Raw genomic sequence first — 16,048 nt, 5'->3', positions numbered from 1 at the left:
GAGGGGGAGAGAGAGAGAGATGAGAGGTGCAGAGAATGAGGGACCCCATAGAGTCTATTTATAGATTTTCTGTAGGGTTAGGATTTCTTAAGGTTACAATCTTTACGGAGAATAGATCTAGACAATTGATCATAGGAAACCTGTAGGGTGAGAGATCTTAGTCATACAATTCTTAAATCAACCATCATGATTAAAAGGAAGGTGCTAAAGCCTTAGTTTTTAGCTTCTTAAATCCCATCAAATAAATAAAATATAAACAATATAATAGTACTTGCCCTTCTTTTCCATAGTCTTCTTACACATGCTTTGATTTAAAATCATATATCTTAATTTTCAAAACCTTCTAATTATTTCAACTCAATTGAATGCCTTGATTGATATGGCTACAAAATAGGAAAGAATATATGTGGGGCGTGCCTCTTGTGGGGCCTCTTGTGGGCCCTACGCACCACCCACAAGTTCTAATTTAGTGGTGCCTATGAAATGTAATGGTCCCTCGTGTGGAATAACAATTTTAAATTAAAGGAAATGTTTTTTACAATAAGATTAATATTTTATTTTTCTCTCGGAATATTAAAATGCTGAAAATTCAATATTTCTTTATTTATAAGTCCATTTTGAGAAAATAAAATATCCTAAGACTTTTAAAAATTCAAATTCTCAATCTAACAATCATTTAACATCAAAATAATTAATTTTAAATAATTTTGATGAGATTCAAATCCAACCATGTTAAGGAATATTAATTTACTGAAGCATTCCATCTTTTACTGTGGACTATAATCCACAATCACTTTCTCAAACTGCCCCAGCAGTTCGCATGACCTATAGATCATCGCAAGAGTTCATGATTGGGATACCAAAGCAGCTAGTGGGTGAGGGGACACAATCCCAGTCTATGAATTACAGGTTCTCTCCTAGGGACAAGTCCAAGGTCACATAGACCTGATGCAACCACAACTCTATAGCTCATAGGGGTCATCTCTCGCACATGTACACGTATCACCGTCAATGATGACTTTCTTTTGCAATACGGCTATCATATGTACATGCCGTGTGATAGTTGAATGATGACGCTTTGGCCCTTGTCCCTACAGGCCTACCATTACACACAAGAGTCACACAATTCATTGGCTCACTACCGTAGGTAACTCCGACCTCATCAAGGGATAATCCTGCTAACCCTCCTCGGTTGTGCTTTATACCCAGGTGCTTAAGGGTTTTTCAACTCGACTGGCCTAGCATGTTAAGCCTAATCTGAGTATCGAGAAATAACATTTGCTTATCTTGGCCATATGGACCATAATCTCTTGATCCTTTTGGACTATAATCTCTTGGTCACTCTTGACCATGCTCTCATTGGAGTTCTTTGTTCTATCATATGAGATATTGATTACATGCTCTCAAAGGCCTTTAATGGCCACAGAAACCCAACATTGTGGCTTTTAAAGACCTAAGAGAGATTGTAAACAAAATTACTTATAGTAATTTATGTGCTTCAGTGGGAGTATATTGTGGCTAACTGGTCGAAGTTTTCGTAGTCTATGGCCCGGGTCATGTCTAAACCTTTTCCCCTGTGCATGTGGTACCACCATCAAGGGTTTATTTTGGGTCATCGCTTGTTGAGGTCGAAGAGATGCCCAGGGATATTGTTTGTAGGTCAAGCGAGCTGTATGATCCCTTGTGTGTGGAGGAAGGGCCTGTGAGAGCCAGGGCCAAATCGGCAACAAAATTTCCATGCGACATATACATATGACAACTGCATTTTGGGGAACAACCTTATATAGAGGGACACTTTTGCATGTGCGTAGAGAGAGTGCACCCTTGAACTATGTGTGCATTTGACTTGCGCTTAGGGGGGAACCTATAATCTACATACTGGGATTTTGGTTCTACTATTTATTGGTTAACTTTGATGGGCCAATCATGAGCCCATGCACTTGACTGTGGGTTATAGGTCTCGTTGGGTTAACTTGAGAAGACAGTTGTGGATCATGAATCTAGACATGGTGGAGTGCCCTGATATTCACTTGTTTATGACCAATTAGGTATCTATCCACTTCTAAGTTGTATTTCTGTGTGTTTTCGATTTTTGTGGAACTCTAGAAATATTGTTTTCAACTAAAATTGTGTTACTGTAAATTTTGGAAATTTTTAGAATTTTAAAAATGGATTTTAATGTGTAAAAAACTCAAAATGGTATTTCTGTAATTTTTAAATAACAAGGGAATTTTAGGAGTGACAAATTTTAATTGTGTGGCGCCCACGTGGAGGGGTTAAGGGCACAACCCCACACATGTGGGCCCCACATGGGGTGTCACGTGGGGCCCACTAGGGCCACATGTGTCATTTTATGGGACACCCCACTTTATTTTGGCACATGTTGTTTTGAAATATCCCATTAAAATATTTTCTTAATGAAAATGTTATTATTTGATTGAAAATATTTTTTAAGAAAATCTTTTATGATTTTGTTGTATTTATTTTATCTTTGTCCAATTTGAAATAATTTGAATTTCCTTATTATCCCTTCGTTAGAGGAAAGGAATTATGGAAGAATATGTTTGATTGGTAAAAGTTCTAGATAAATTAGAAGTGGATATGGGTCAAATATCAGGGGATAAGGTTCCTAAAGATCCACTCTAGATCATGATGGCTGATCTTGGAGTTGAATGGCTCAAATTAAATCTTCTCTTACCTCACAGATCACCTAATAATTCTAGATAATGTTGAACTCCTAATCTAACAGGGACTTCTAGGCCCTAGAGGCCTATAAATTGGGGGCTCTTTCTCTCTCTCTCTCTAGCTCCTTTCTCTCCTCTCTGTCTCTCTAGAAGGTGGCATGCCACCTCCTCATAAGTGTAAGGGTGACATGCACCTCGAACGGAAGTTAAGGATTGGGGACATGCCCAACCCTCGTGTTATAAAATATGGGGAGATATGGGGAGGTGCCGTCTTGGCATTCCCTAGAAAAGGGGTCCTTAATGAAACCTTAATTGTGACTCTAACTCTCTTTCCTTGTAAGGTTTAGAAAGGCAGTCCCATAGGTCCTTCTCAGTTTCAGATTGGTAAAGTCAATAAGTTCTAGAATCAAGTGCACTATTGGTCCGGTGATCGGTGTGAGGTGTGCTAAGCCTTCAAGGGGTAACCCTAGGCCAAAGTCTGTAAGTCTTGCATATTTATTTTATTTTATTTTCTGATAAAGTTAACAAACGCTTGCATATTTATTTAATTCTTATTTACTGCTGCTCTCGTTTATTTATTTCCCAAAGTTCTAAAGTTTTATTTAGTTTGAATAAAGTTTATTTTTGGCAGTAAATTATTAAAATCTTAGATTGTAGTAGGCCGATTTTATTGTAATTGTGGCACCTATAAGTAAACTTTTCAGGAATTAATAAAAGAAAACAAGAGTAATTTTTGAATTTACAGCCTAGAATTCTACATTGCCAATTCTTTAATTATAGATTTTTTTTAGTTATCTTGAACCATGCCCTTGCCGGCTGTGTTGAATTTGACTGTAAATTAATTTTAGGTGGATTTTCATCCTCTTTCCATCAAAGGTAACATTTCTTAAAATAAGAACACGTTTTAGTCTATGGTTTTAACAACAATAGCCTTTATAACCATCTTCATGTCCAACAAAAATGCACAATTACGCTTTAGGAGAGTTTCTTCCTTTGACTATGGTATATATGAACATACGCATGACATCCAAAAGATCGAAGAAATGAATAACCTGCATGCTTACCATATCTTTAGGACTTCAGCCATTCAAAACGTGAGTGTGTAATCCATTTATGACATAAACAATTGTGTGAAAGGCTTCAATCCATATATATTTTGGTGCCCCACTAGCAAACATCAAGGAACTGGCAGCCTCTCCAAAATGTCGGTGTTTTCGTTCTGCTACCCCTTTTTGTTATGGAATATGTGGTCTTGAAATCTGTTACTCTATCATGTTATTCTTTTTGAAGTTAAATGCAAGAGATGAGAGCTCACCTCCCTCATCACTATGAAAGAACAAACTTGCTATACAAAAATGGTTCTCTACAAATTTTTAATATTGTACAAATGCTTCTAATACTTGCGAGTTTTCCTTGAGGAAATAAATCCAAGTATATCGTGAAAATCATCCCTAAAGATCACATAATATTTGGTATTTGAAGAAGCAATTGGTGTAGGTCTGCATACATTAGAATAAATTAATTCGAAAGGCGAGGAACTTATTTTACTAGAAATGGAAAAGGGAATTTGAGAATGTTGACCCCAACTATCAAGCATGAAATAAAACAAGCTATGACTCGTGGACAATAATGGGATTAAACCCTCTTGACTTGAGCTAATGACTGTTTTGTGACTGCAATGACCTAGATGGTGATGCCAAAAATTGGCATCTGCAGTTATTTGAAACAAAGACTAACAATGGGAGCTTCCTTGATTCGTCATTCAAGACATCTAGACGTCCTTGTCAAATCCCCTTAGCGAATGTTCTCCTGGATAATGGATCCTTCACATGGCGGACGTTGAACGAGTTCGCCGACCTCCTAGCTAAAGATGGAGCGCCGACCACGTATGGAAGACAATGAATGGTCCACCTCCTTTTTTGCACTGGACCATCGAGGTTCCCTAGGATTCTAAATTTCTTTGTGACTTCTTGTAAAAGGGCGTGCTTATAAGCCTAATTTTTTGGAGACCTCAATCTTTTGTTTGCAGTCTCTACAAAAGTATATAGTTTGTATAGGGGTTATGGCTTAATTTTTTGACTGAGATTCCTGTCTCGAGGGTAATCTCAGCTCTCTCTATCCTCAATCTTTTGTATTCGTTCTTGTTATAGTAATACAAAGTAAACATTATCAAAAAAAAGAGAAGATAATGAATCCTTCAAAAAATCAGAGGATGGTATAAAAACGAACTTTGACTTATTTTCTTGAGTCAATTGAGAAGCAGAAATGATATTATGATTGATTTTAGGGACCAAAAACACATCAGTCAAAAGAATGGGGCCTTTGGATTTTATGAGAACATTTCCTACATGTGTGATAGGGTGGAGGACCCGTATCTAGTTATCTCAAAATCACTACCAGAATAAGGAGCAAGATAATGTTTTTTACTAGGATCACCTCTAACATGGCTAGCTGCGCTATTGTTGATAATCCATGCTTGGTCATTCGGTGAAGGCAATGTCATGGCTTCTATTGAAGTGTTCAGGGTGACAACTTTGTCTTCATTATTATTTGAGCTTTGTCCCTTTTGATTGTAGTGAGAGAGTAACAAACCATTGCTGTATGGTTTCGACGACCACAAATTGGACATGCCACCCACTATACCCCAGATTTGTATTATGTGGATAATAATTGGGTGCAGGAAGAAGGTCCGCGCCTTTGATTTGGTGGAAATGTATGGAATCCACTTACTCTTCCACGAACTCTATTGCCATGACCCTGTCCATGTTCACCTCATTCACCATTAAACGTTGCAGGGTTGTTGGTCGTGACTAGTGCATCATGAGAACCTTGATTCTGAATTATATTTCAGAGTTGGTTGTCTATGAAAAAGGGACCCCAAAAATTTGGGAAATGGTGGCTTAGCAGTTACTGAGGTGATGATCATTTTATATTTATCCCTCAGGCCTGCTAGGACATCATATAGTTTCTCTCTTATTGAAAGGTTGTGGGATAATGACAAGCTGATCACAAAATCCTTCAATTCTGTTATAATATTCCACTATCGTCATCTTTTCTTGCTTGCATTGCTGAAATGCAAGTCACAAATGCATCACGTGTGCCTCTGACTCCTGTGAGAAGGAGTCATGTTGAGCCTTCCATAATTCTGCAGTTATCAGCATTGCAATGATTTCTATGAGGATCTCTTCAGAAAGAATTTCTCTGATCCATCCAATGAGTTGATGAATCGGTAGCGACCCACTCCTCATAAGCAGGGTTTGTGAATGAGACTTCTTTTGTTTCCCAGTCTCATCATTCTCTCCTTTGATAAGAAGTTCAGAAGGGGGTTTTGAAGAACCATCTAAAGGTCCCATGAGTTTCTAAGCACGAATGAATGGTTCGATGATGTCCATGTTATGAAATTGGATGAAGTCAACTTTGTAGTGTCCATAGAAAACGGGTTGGAGGAAGACATTGTGCTAGGTTAGAAGTTGAGAAGAAAGACAAAAAGGTTGCTGGAATTTCAGGAAAGGTTGTTGGAAAAGTGAGCACATGATGCTCTATACGAAGAGAGTTGAGCACGTGATGACCTAAGGAGTGGATATAGAGAATTAGGGTTTCAAAGAGAGGAATTATGATATTTCTTAAATAGACAAAAAGAGTGAGGTGCTGGACAGCTAGGTGTGTGATGCCATAGAGAGAAATTTAGGGGAGTGAGTCCCTCAAGAAAGAGAACTGGGCACGTGATGCCCCTATTGAGATGATATTTTTTCTGCCTTATTTTTTTTCTTCTTCTTTTTTTTCCCCTTCTGTTTTTTCCTTTTGGGAAAGGTATGTGAAAGGAAAGAAGAAGAAGATGACGAAGTTGGTAGTGGAAGGAGATAAAATCTGAAGGAGATAAAATCTGGAGAAGATAAAGGAAAAAGAAGGCGATAAAATCTAGACTTATGTGAAGGGAAAGAGGAACATATATATGTAGGAAGAGGAATGAGATAAAAACTACAAACATTTGAAAGGAAAGAGGAATAAAGTTCTGTTGAGTAAGTAATTAAGTAGAGAGAAAATTAAGGTTTTAAGATGGTAAAGACAAACCATCAGAGAAGTTATAGAACCTTGTGGTAGGGTTTGTTTGGAGAAGAATGATTGCTGTTTGCTGAAAGAAGATTGAAGAAGACGATGTAGGACGAGGAAGGAGATAAAATCTAGAATTATGTGAAGGGAAAGAGGAATAGATATGTAGAAAGAGGAATTAGATAAAATCTAGAGTTATTTGAAGGGAAAGAGACAGAAAGTGCCATAGAATAATTAGTTGATCATAGAGAAAAATTAGGGTTTTAAGAAGGTGAAGACAGAGGTGTTGCAGAACCTTGTGGTAGGGTTTGTGTGGGGAAGAGCAACTGCTGTTTGCTGAAAGAAGATTGAAGAAGACGTTGGTAGAAGATCCATGAAGATCTAGGGTTTTCGAACTGCTCTAGTACCATGATGGAAAAGCTTGAAGAGAAAGAGAGAGAATAAGATAAAGAAGTGTGTGAAATCCCCCTTGATCTAACTTGGGGGTGCTTGCCTCCTTTTAATAAGTACATATAGTTGCATTGTACATATATTCCCTTGACTATGATAATTATGTCAACATGGTACAGAATAATATATAAAATGACTACAGTTGTACATTATACATTTAAGTACATATTCTCAACATTTTCTGGTTAGTGGAACTCTTTTGCTCTTGTTTATGATCTTAGGCTATTTCATTGAACATGTTGCTCCACATGTGGGCGTTTCATTGTTCTATTTTGATTTCTTTATTTTTTTCTAAGTGATGAACCAAGGATTTCCTATAATTTAAGCATGCACTGGATCTTCAAATTTGTTTCCTAGGCTGCCAAATTTTGGTAGTACAGGTATTGATGGTAGACGATGAGTTAGTTTTGTTGGGTAAAAATGGGAAATTTCAGCAGCTAAGCAAACTGATGAAACTCACAATTAGCTTGCTGGAAGATATTACAAAACTCTCCCATTTCCCATGTTGCGAAGTTGCCTCCCTCTTGAACCATGTTATCTTTCTTGCCTTTGTTAATTACTACCCATGCTATTTTTTACTGCCTTGTTTTGATTCGTTGAATGAAGTTTGTATTATCTTGTTTTGTTTTTTGTGAACTCATGTTTTGCCAATATTATTAGGACCGGACCGGAAATTAAATCGGTGGAGGCACCAATTAAGTCGACCTTGACCTGTTCACTGATCTGGTTAAAATTTTAAAAAATTAAATAAAAAAATACAAGAATTGAAAAAATAGAAAAAGTTGGAAAAAAACTGAAAAATATTTAGAAAAATTGGAAAAATTCAGAAAATTATTAGGAACAACAGGAAAATTATAAATTCATAAATACATATGATTAGAAGCGAAAATTACATAATTTGTAAATATAACACGCTGTATCACCTGATGCACTCCACTAGGCCACTAATTCATCAAGCTATAACCAATTATACAATGAAATTAGTTAAGTAGTAAAGTGAAACACATCATATCCAACTATCCACAATTAAATGTTACAATGCCTCATATTGGCATACTTCCTCTCACTCTCATAAAGCCATAAGACTCATTGAGTCCAAGAATAAAGTCATAGAATGAACTCATGAAGGAACAAATATCCAATGCAAATGCTACTGTTAGATTTTTATATCACTGATTATAATATACATAAATGCTAAAGCAAATAAATCCAAGTCCTATGGAGTCTCCATTATCTTCATCTTCATCGTCATCTTCTTCTTCTTCCTAATAATTTCGACCTTCGTAATATCATTGGAATCGTCTCCACTAAGACCTTCTAAATCATCGTCTCCACCACCTATGAGAAATATTTTATATTACTAAGTTATTAAATTAACTTGCTATTTACTGAGAAGCATATACCATAAGAGCCTTGGAATCTTGCCAAGTTATTATTTGCTGATGAACCAAATCAAGTGGTTAAAGTTGAACAATCAAAATGTTAAATTGGCCTTCTTGTGGTGGTTCCATCTCCATCTGGTAATCTAATTGCCCTCCAAAACTGGGTGCTTTTGCTAGATGACCCATTCTTCAACAATATCGATCTTCTCTGTGTCAATTGGGCTGAGCAATTGGCTTATTGAATGGTCTTGTATTTGATGCTGTTTCACTAGTTTAGGACTTTAAGGAGTAAGGTTTGCTTACCAAGAAATAGGGGAGGTGTAGATATCAACCTAGCCTTATTGGGAAAATGGTTGTAGAGGTTTGCCGCAGAAGATGGGCAACTGTGGAAAGAGGTCATCTTAGCAAAATATGGGGTAGAAGGACGAGGATGGCTATCTTATTGCCCTCTTTTATAGGGCTTCTGGGACATGAAAGAGTATAGCCAGGATCAAGCAAGCGTTCAAGGGAAACACCAGGTTCAGAATTGATTCTGGTGATCTTGTCAAATCCCACAATCGATTTTGGAAGGATATATTGTTGGGGGATCAATCCTTTGGAGAAAGATGACTTTCCCTCCTTGCCAAGGCAAGGATTGAAGACATGTCATTGGGGGAAGTACTCAGGGGTAATGAAACTGTTTGGTCAGCTCAATTTTGAAGGGCACTCTTGGATGAGGAACGTCAGCAAGCTTATACTGTGCTTCAATACTCTCCATCAGTTCTTTTTCTCCAACTTGGGCCATGATAAACTGGTTCAAGCCACGGTGGCCACTGGGAATTTCTCGGTTTCTTCTTTCTACTTATCTCTGGGACCTATCCAAAACACATACCCCACTTTCCACAAGGTTTGATGATTCTGGGTCGCTCTTTAAGTCTAACTTTTGGATGGATAAAATGGGCCTGATTTATCTTTATTAGAACCAAATGAAGACATTTTTTTTTTCAAACTTTTCAGACTCCCTAATCTCAAGATTCCTAGCTCAGTCACCAATAAATCAAACCCAAATGCTTAGTCACCTATCATCACCCAAATTTCTTCATTGGTCACCTATCACCACCAATAAATCAAACCCAAATACTTAGTCACCTGTCCCCAACCTAATCTCAAGATTCCTAACTCAGTCACCAATAAATCAAACCCAAATACTTAGTCACCTGTCACCACCCAAAACACATACCCCTCTTGCCACAAGGTTTGGTGATTCTGGGTCGCTCTTTAAGTCTAACCTTTTGGATGGATTCAGCTCTCAGGCAGAACACTGGCCACCAACCAGTTGCAAAAATGGGTCTGATTTATCTTTATCAGAACCAAATGAAGATATTTTTTTTTTCAAACTTTTCAGTCTCCCTAATTTCAAGATTCCTAACCCTGTCACTAATAAATCAAACCCAAATACTTAGTCACCTATCACCACCCAAATTTCCAACACGCCTCCCATAGATCAAACATGCACCGAGGCACCAAGTACCCATCCTAACCACCAATCTCCAATTCCAAACTTCCAAACCACCAATCAATCAAGAAAAAACAATTGACACGTAAATACCACTCACCAGTTCATACTTCACAACCCTACATCAAAAAAGGACATGTAAACCCATTGCAAACTTCAATTTTGAATTAAAATTAAAATCCATGACTTTTCCTTAAAAATGATTGTTGAATAGTTGAATAAAAAAGTCATTATTTACATCAATATAAAAAACTGAAAATACTAAAACACACAAAATCTTAACTATGGAACGTTTTCCATGTTCAATTTTCCATAGAAAACTTAAAATGCATAAAATCCTTACTATCAAACAGTCTCCATAAGTCAATGATTCCGTAGTTCCATTGAAATATTTAACAACCAAAAAGAAAAAAAGAAAATAAATGAAAACAATTCGCAGAAAAAACCATCTTTCGTTGTACAAAAAAAAGAAAAAACGAAATCCCATCAAGTAGGAAATACCTATAAAATTAAAGCCAAAAATCCGTTGTATTTTACAAAAGTAAAACCAAAAATCCTTGAGGGAGAGAGGAGTGAGGGCACAAATCACCAAGCTTGTCTCTCATCTCTCTAAAACCTACCTTTTAAACCCCAAATCATCAAGTGTTGTTAGTTGCAAAGTAACTTAAAAAATGAAGATAAAATATGTAAATGCCATTTCTCAGAACATTCCCAAAGCCACCCATTTCGGAAAGCACTAGTAGTGTCTATATTGGTTGAACCAGCGTTTCTGGGAGTTGAACTGGATATCCCCCTGTTCATCCTGGTTCGGTTGACTCATCACTTTGGACCCGCATTACTCGCTGTTCTGTTCTGGTTTTGATTTCACTGGTTTCTGTTTTAGGTTAGATTTAATTTTGGGAGGCATAGAGCTGGGTAGTATATGATGTTACTTTGTAAATTGATTTTTTGGTGAAAGATGATATACTTCTCTTGGCTTTTCGGCGTTGTGATTATATAAATGCTTTTTTTTTTCAATGGTAGAAAGCATCTGACTTTAGTTCTTGCACACACTGGTGTCTTTTCTAGGAATCTGTTGCTCTGATATTATTTTGTTTGACTTGTTATTTATGAAGTTACAGGATGTTGATCTTGCAAATTTGTGGGCGGAGGAGACTTTGATTGAAGATAACCTGATCTTGGACATTCTTTTCCTTGTTTATTATGAACCTTTTTGTGCTTGTACTTCAGAGCAATGGAAAAAATTATGCTCACTTTTTCAGGTAACTTCTTTATTTATCTTGATTCATTGATATGCTTGTGTCATGTTCTTCTGAGAAATTATCTGCTGCTTGCACCTTATGTCTTGTTGATTAGCATACATTTTCAGGAAGTGTTGCGGGGTACGTGTAACATTGGCCGGTTAGCTGTGTCAGCAGAAGCAAGAAGGTCCTTGTGCCATGTCAAAATTCAGTTGCTTCTCATGCTTTTAGAGAACTTGGACTTCGAGAATCTTCTTCTTATGGTCCAAGATGATGTCCCACTAAGGTTCTCATATATTAGTTGAACTTTTCTCATTTCCTTTGTAGTATTGGTTGGAGCTTCTTTAAATTTCTCATCCTCAATGGGCCTTTTCTTTTTTACTTTTTTTGATGGTTTCATCACTTCTTTGTTCTTGCCAGTCGGGGCCATTTTGGATTTTCTTTGGAAGAGGTGCAAGAGATGGACTGTTTGATATCAGGGTTTTGTACTTTGAATACGGAAGAAGCGGGGCCTTTGATCCTTGCATGGGCTGTTTTCCTGTGCCTTTTATCGTCACTTCCTGAAAAAGAAGATTCCAACATGCTGATGGTATATTGCATAAAGAAGTCTATTTTCATCTGTTGCATGCTGCTGTATGGTTTGCAGATTCATCCGTGTGAATTCTGATTTCAGGAAATTGATCATATTGGTTATGTTCGACAAGCATTTGAGGCCGCACCATTGAAGTACATTCTTGGAATCCTCCACTCGGACATGTTGGGAGATTCTGAGGTAAGCTATTTTTATTAAGAAACTCTAGTTTTAGAAGTACCTATGGCTTTTGCAATTTCGATTTGCATTAAATATTAATATTGGCATATGCTGTGATGCATTTCGGTCTCCTCTCGTTGTTTCTCCATTTCTTTTGGGAGTGGGGGGGGGGGGGGGGGGGGGTATTCTTGTTCTACAGTGGTTGCTATGGTGTTGTTTTATATGTTAGCTGTGCATTACTCATTTTTTTTTCAGTCAATAAAGGGTCATTAATCATTGTTATGCGCATAATATTATTCTCTTTAAATTCCCTAGAGTATTTTATTCAGTATTTTTATTTTTGTTTAGTCCATCTACCAAACAATAGGAGAGACTTTTAATCTTGATTCACTATCAAGGATGTTATTCTATTGAGAATTGCAGGTTTAATTGGCTATTGCCATTCCATTGCTCTTCTTTGTTTATTTCATCTAGCATGTTGTCACAGTCTCAATACCTAAAATGCTAGTACAAGTGATTCAACATATTTGCAAAACTGATCTAGATTTCAAAACCTTTTGCAATGGGTTATTCAACCACACTGTACAATCATGCAAAAACATCCCCTTCAGAATGTAGGCATTTTCTTCATTCCTTGATTAAGAGAGAGGATCTGACCTTTGTCAGCTTCGGGTCTTCTTTTGTTGCTACTCCTCGAGTATGGATTAGATTCCGGTCGAATCTTTGCTTGAATTGCCTGACTGGAATCTTGGGGCATCTCAGTTCTTGGGTTTCTTTTAACTCCTAGAGTTGGAATCAGACTGAACCTGGTTATCCAGGGATTTGATAGAAAGTCAAAAAGGACCTTGGGATAAGATTTTAGGAGCTGATTGACATAGAATGGAGGCACTCCTATCACTTTTCTCACTTTTTTCAGACCTTTTTATAATGGCCTGTACTTCTTGAGTGTTTCTTTCTTTAGTTTTCCAGCCTAAAACTTTATAGCATACACAAAGCTTGCCCCATCCCCTAACCTATCTCTGTTATTTTTTGTGGATTTTGATTTTTATAACCCTGGAAGTTTTTGACTATTTATCCTATGGATGGATAAAGTGGATTCCAATGCTTCAATTTTGAAATACACCTTTATGGGTATTTTTTTAAAGTTTTGAGCACATATAGCATGCTCTTGCAGGAGTATTCTATGCAACAACTCCCCCGAGCAAAATAAGATACCTTGGTGGATTGTTTTGGTCCAGAATTTTGGGAAACATCTAAGTCACCAAGTTATTTTTTTTCTTAGGCACAGAGTATAATTTTTTTTTTTCTTTGAGTTTGGTCACTCATTTCAAGAGATTGATTCCCTTAAATTTGGGATCTAGAAGTTATTCCTAGCTTGAGTTTTGGCTGAGGGAGCAAATGGGCAGTATGATCCATGAAATCATTTGTTCCCTTGTATGGACTGATATGTGAAGTAGTGGTTCGCCATAGGTTTATTGAAGAAGATGAATCATGGAAATATTTTGCAAGGTCCTGAAGACTGTTCCTCTAGTAAATATTTTGCCACTTGTTTTAGGAATATATAAGATATATATTAAATTGTCTGCTAAGTAAATTTGTACTGTTGCAACTTTTCCATGCAATGTTCTACTCAGTTCTCTTAGGATATGCTTTTGCAGGGGCCTACTACTGGTTATAAAAGTGTTCTGAAAACGCTCATAGCCGCATTTATTGCTTCTTACGATGTAACGGATCAGGTGCCTTCAATTTGCTAACTTCTATGATTACTTTTTGGTTTATATAATTTTTTTGTGTTAAATGATGATTCTAAAAACTAATTCCTTTGCCTGTAACTATTAACAAACATTCTCGTGTTTGATATTTAGCTTGGACATGTTTCCTCCCCATCGGGTGTTCTGTCGAGGAGAACCTCCTTGCCTCACATCATTTGCAATTTGTCTACCTAATGGAGATTGATTTACTCCCTTGAGGAGCCTTTCCTATGCTTTCTTTTGACTTTAAATTTTATTGTACTCTTTGAATTCCTCTTGCATTACTAGCCTTTGAGGTACTCTGCTATGGCATCTATGTTTGCAAGTGGAAGATAAGAGAATATAGTTTCAGAAACCTTTGAAGGTCTCCAAGCCTGCTTGGTCACCATGAAATGTGTTTCTTTCTGATTTTCCTTCTGAAATTTGCCTACAGTACTTTTCCTTTCTTTGATGCCTTATTGTGACAAACGAATTTTATGGTAATGAAGGTTATTAGCGTTCTTAATTACTATTTCATTTGCAGCTGGACAATGGTAGTTTCAACCTCATAGTGGACATCCTTTGTGAAATTTATCATGGGCAGGTTTAAGTAAATCTTTCTGCTGAATTTATCTGTACTGGCTAATTTTTTTTTCTTTATACGCTTCCCCAGAGAATTTTACTGAAGCTGGAAATGGTTCTTTATTTGCAGGAGTCACTTTGTTTGCAGTTCTGGGATAAAAGTAGTTTTATTGATGGTCCAATCAGATCTCTCCTTGGTTTACTGGAGGAAGAATTCCCTTATCAGATGGTGAACTTTGTTCGCTTATTGTCTGCACTTAGTGAAGGAAGTTGGCCTGCTGAATGTGTGTAAGTTCTCTCTCTCTCTCTCTCTCTCTCTCCTCTTCTTATGTACATCGTCAGAATGATCTTTACAGCAACAAGTAGTTGCAATTTCTTCATTAGGTATTGTTGTGATTAAGGTTCTGTTTCTGCTAATTGATATTTTTGCAGTGCAAGTCCTTTGAACACATTCGTTCTAACAATGGTTAGAAAAATATCTGTCACAGATTGTTTTTGCCACTGGTTCGAACAAATTCTGTTGCAGTTGTAGGAATCCTCTTTGTAGAATCATTCCCACCTATTGCAGTTGTAACTGCCACTAGATTGGAACTCTTTGAGGTTAAACTTGATGGTTGAAGCATATGTTTCTGGCAGTCCTTATTTTTGCTCATTATAGGTGGCAGCTGAGGGGTGGTTAATCTCCTCGCTATAGGGATTGTGCTCAAATTAGCCCCTATCCCCATTAAAAGTGGAGTATAGGATCCCACTGGTCCTTACTACCATTGCATCCTTTAACTCCAGTTCTCACAACAGATATAATGCAGTGGAAAAATAACACAAGAATAATGATCTGATGAATTGGTTGAAATATGGGAAAGCTTACAAGCCAAGCTTCTAGCTCTCTGGTGAAACTATGACTGTCAAGACAAACAATATTCTACTTCTAAAGAAAAACCTTAAATACAGCTTCTGTTTACAATAATCACAATACCCTAGAATGAAACATAACTCCTAATTAAAGCAAAATTCTTATGACATTTCTGTCCCTTGTCAAATAAATAATTCCATAAGGTCTCTAACTACCTTTTTGTAGAAAAGAAGAGACCCTGAAATCCCTAATAAACTTAAAAAAATTCCTAATAAACCTAAATAACTCTAGAAATGAACCCTAAAAAATCTCATAAATAAATTCCTTAAAATTTAATTGAAAAAGAAAAAAATCAAGAGGCATCCTATCTTGCATCAAACTCCTCCGGTGGAAAACTCGTCCTTGAGTTTTAAAGTGTGTGCTAAGATATGTCCTTCATTAAAACCGTGGTCCTCTGGGGTCTTGGGTTATAGGTAGTAGGAAAAAATCGTCAAGACGGATCTTGATATGTATAATGAGGAATTGATACAAAGTTGTCAAATTCAACTATCCATATTGTCGCATTAAAAATCCCATTAAAAACAATAAACGCAGTTTTTCTTACCACTAGCTCATATGAACATATGAGCCCAACGGCCCAGATTCAATTTGGGCCAATCTGATGATCACGACCTCATTTCGTATTTTAATTTTAATTTTTTTTATACAAAATCAAATAACATGAAATTTAAGGCATCCATTCTTCTCATCAAGGTGCACCTAATAAAAATATTTAAAAAATAATTCACAATAAATAAATTGACCAAAATGGCCCTAAAACTTTTCAGGGGTAT

The 16,048-nt window shown here is 36.8% G+C and overlaps 1 protein-coding gene across 13 annotated transcripts in view; it reads left to right on the top strand.

Annotated features, from left to right (window-relative positions):
- LOC18441682 (nucleoporin (DUF3414)) overlaps window positions 1–16,048 on the top strand; it is a 91,514-nt gene that overhangs the window by 30,727 nt on the left and 44,739 nt on the right. For 6 of the 13 annotated variants that reach the window (XR_016040222.1, XR_016040221.1, XR_016040224.1 and 3 more), the window contains 7 exons: window positions 11,177–11,323; window positions 11,431–11,588; window positions 11,723–11,891; window positions 11,976–12,074; window positions 13,712–13,789; window positions 14,328–14,387; window positions 14,496–14,653. Coding sequence is in view for 9 of the 13 variants with exons in the window: in XM_020671830.2 (XP_020527489.2) it covers window positions 11,177–11,323; window positions 11,431–11,588; window positions 11,723–11,891; window positions 11,976–12,074; window positions 13,712–13,789; window positions 14,328–14,387; window positions 14,496–14,653 (869 nt within the window). In the remaining 4 variants the exon portion in view is untranslated. Of the gene's footprint in view, window positions 1–11,176; window positions 11,324–11,417; window positions 11,589–11,722; window positions 11,892–11,975; window positions 12,075–13,711; window positions 13,790–14,327; window positions 14,388–14,495; window positions 14,654–16,048 lie in introns of those variants that run through there. The other 7 variants (XR_016040223.1, XM_020671829.2, XM_088846038.1 and 4 more) reach the window with 4 other exon arrangements.

Source organism: Amborella trichopoda, chromosome 9, assembly GCF_054954075.1.
Source record: "Amborella trichopoda isolate Santa Cruz 75 chromosome 9, AtrichopodaSantaCruz75HAP2 v2.0, whole genome shotgun sequence".
Lineage (NCBI taxonomy): Eukaryota > Viridiplantae > Streptophyta > Magnoliopsida > Amborellales > Amborellaceae > Amborella > Amborella trichopoda.
This window is presented reverse-complemented; position numbering and strand designations above follow the sequence as displayed.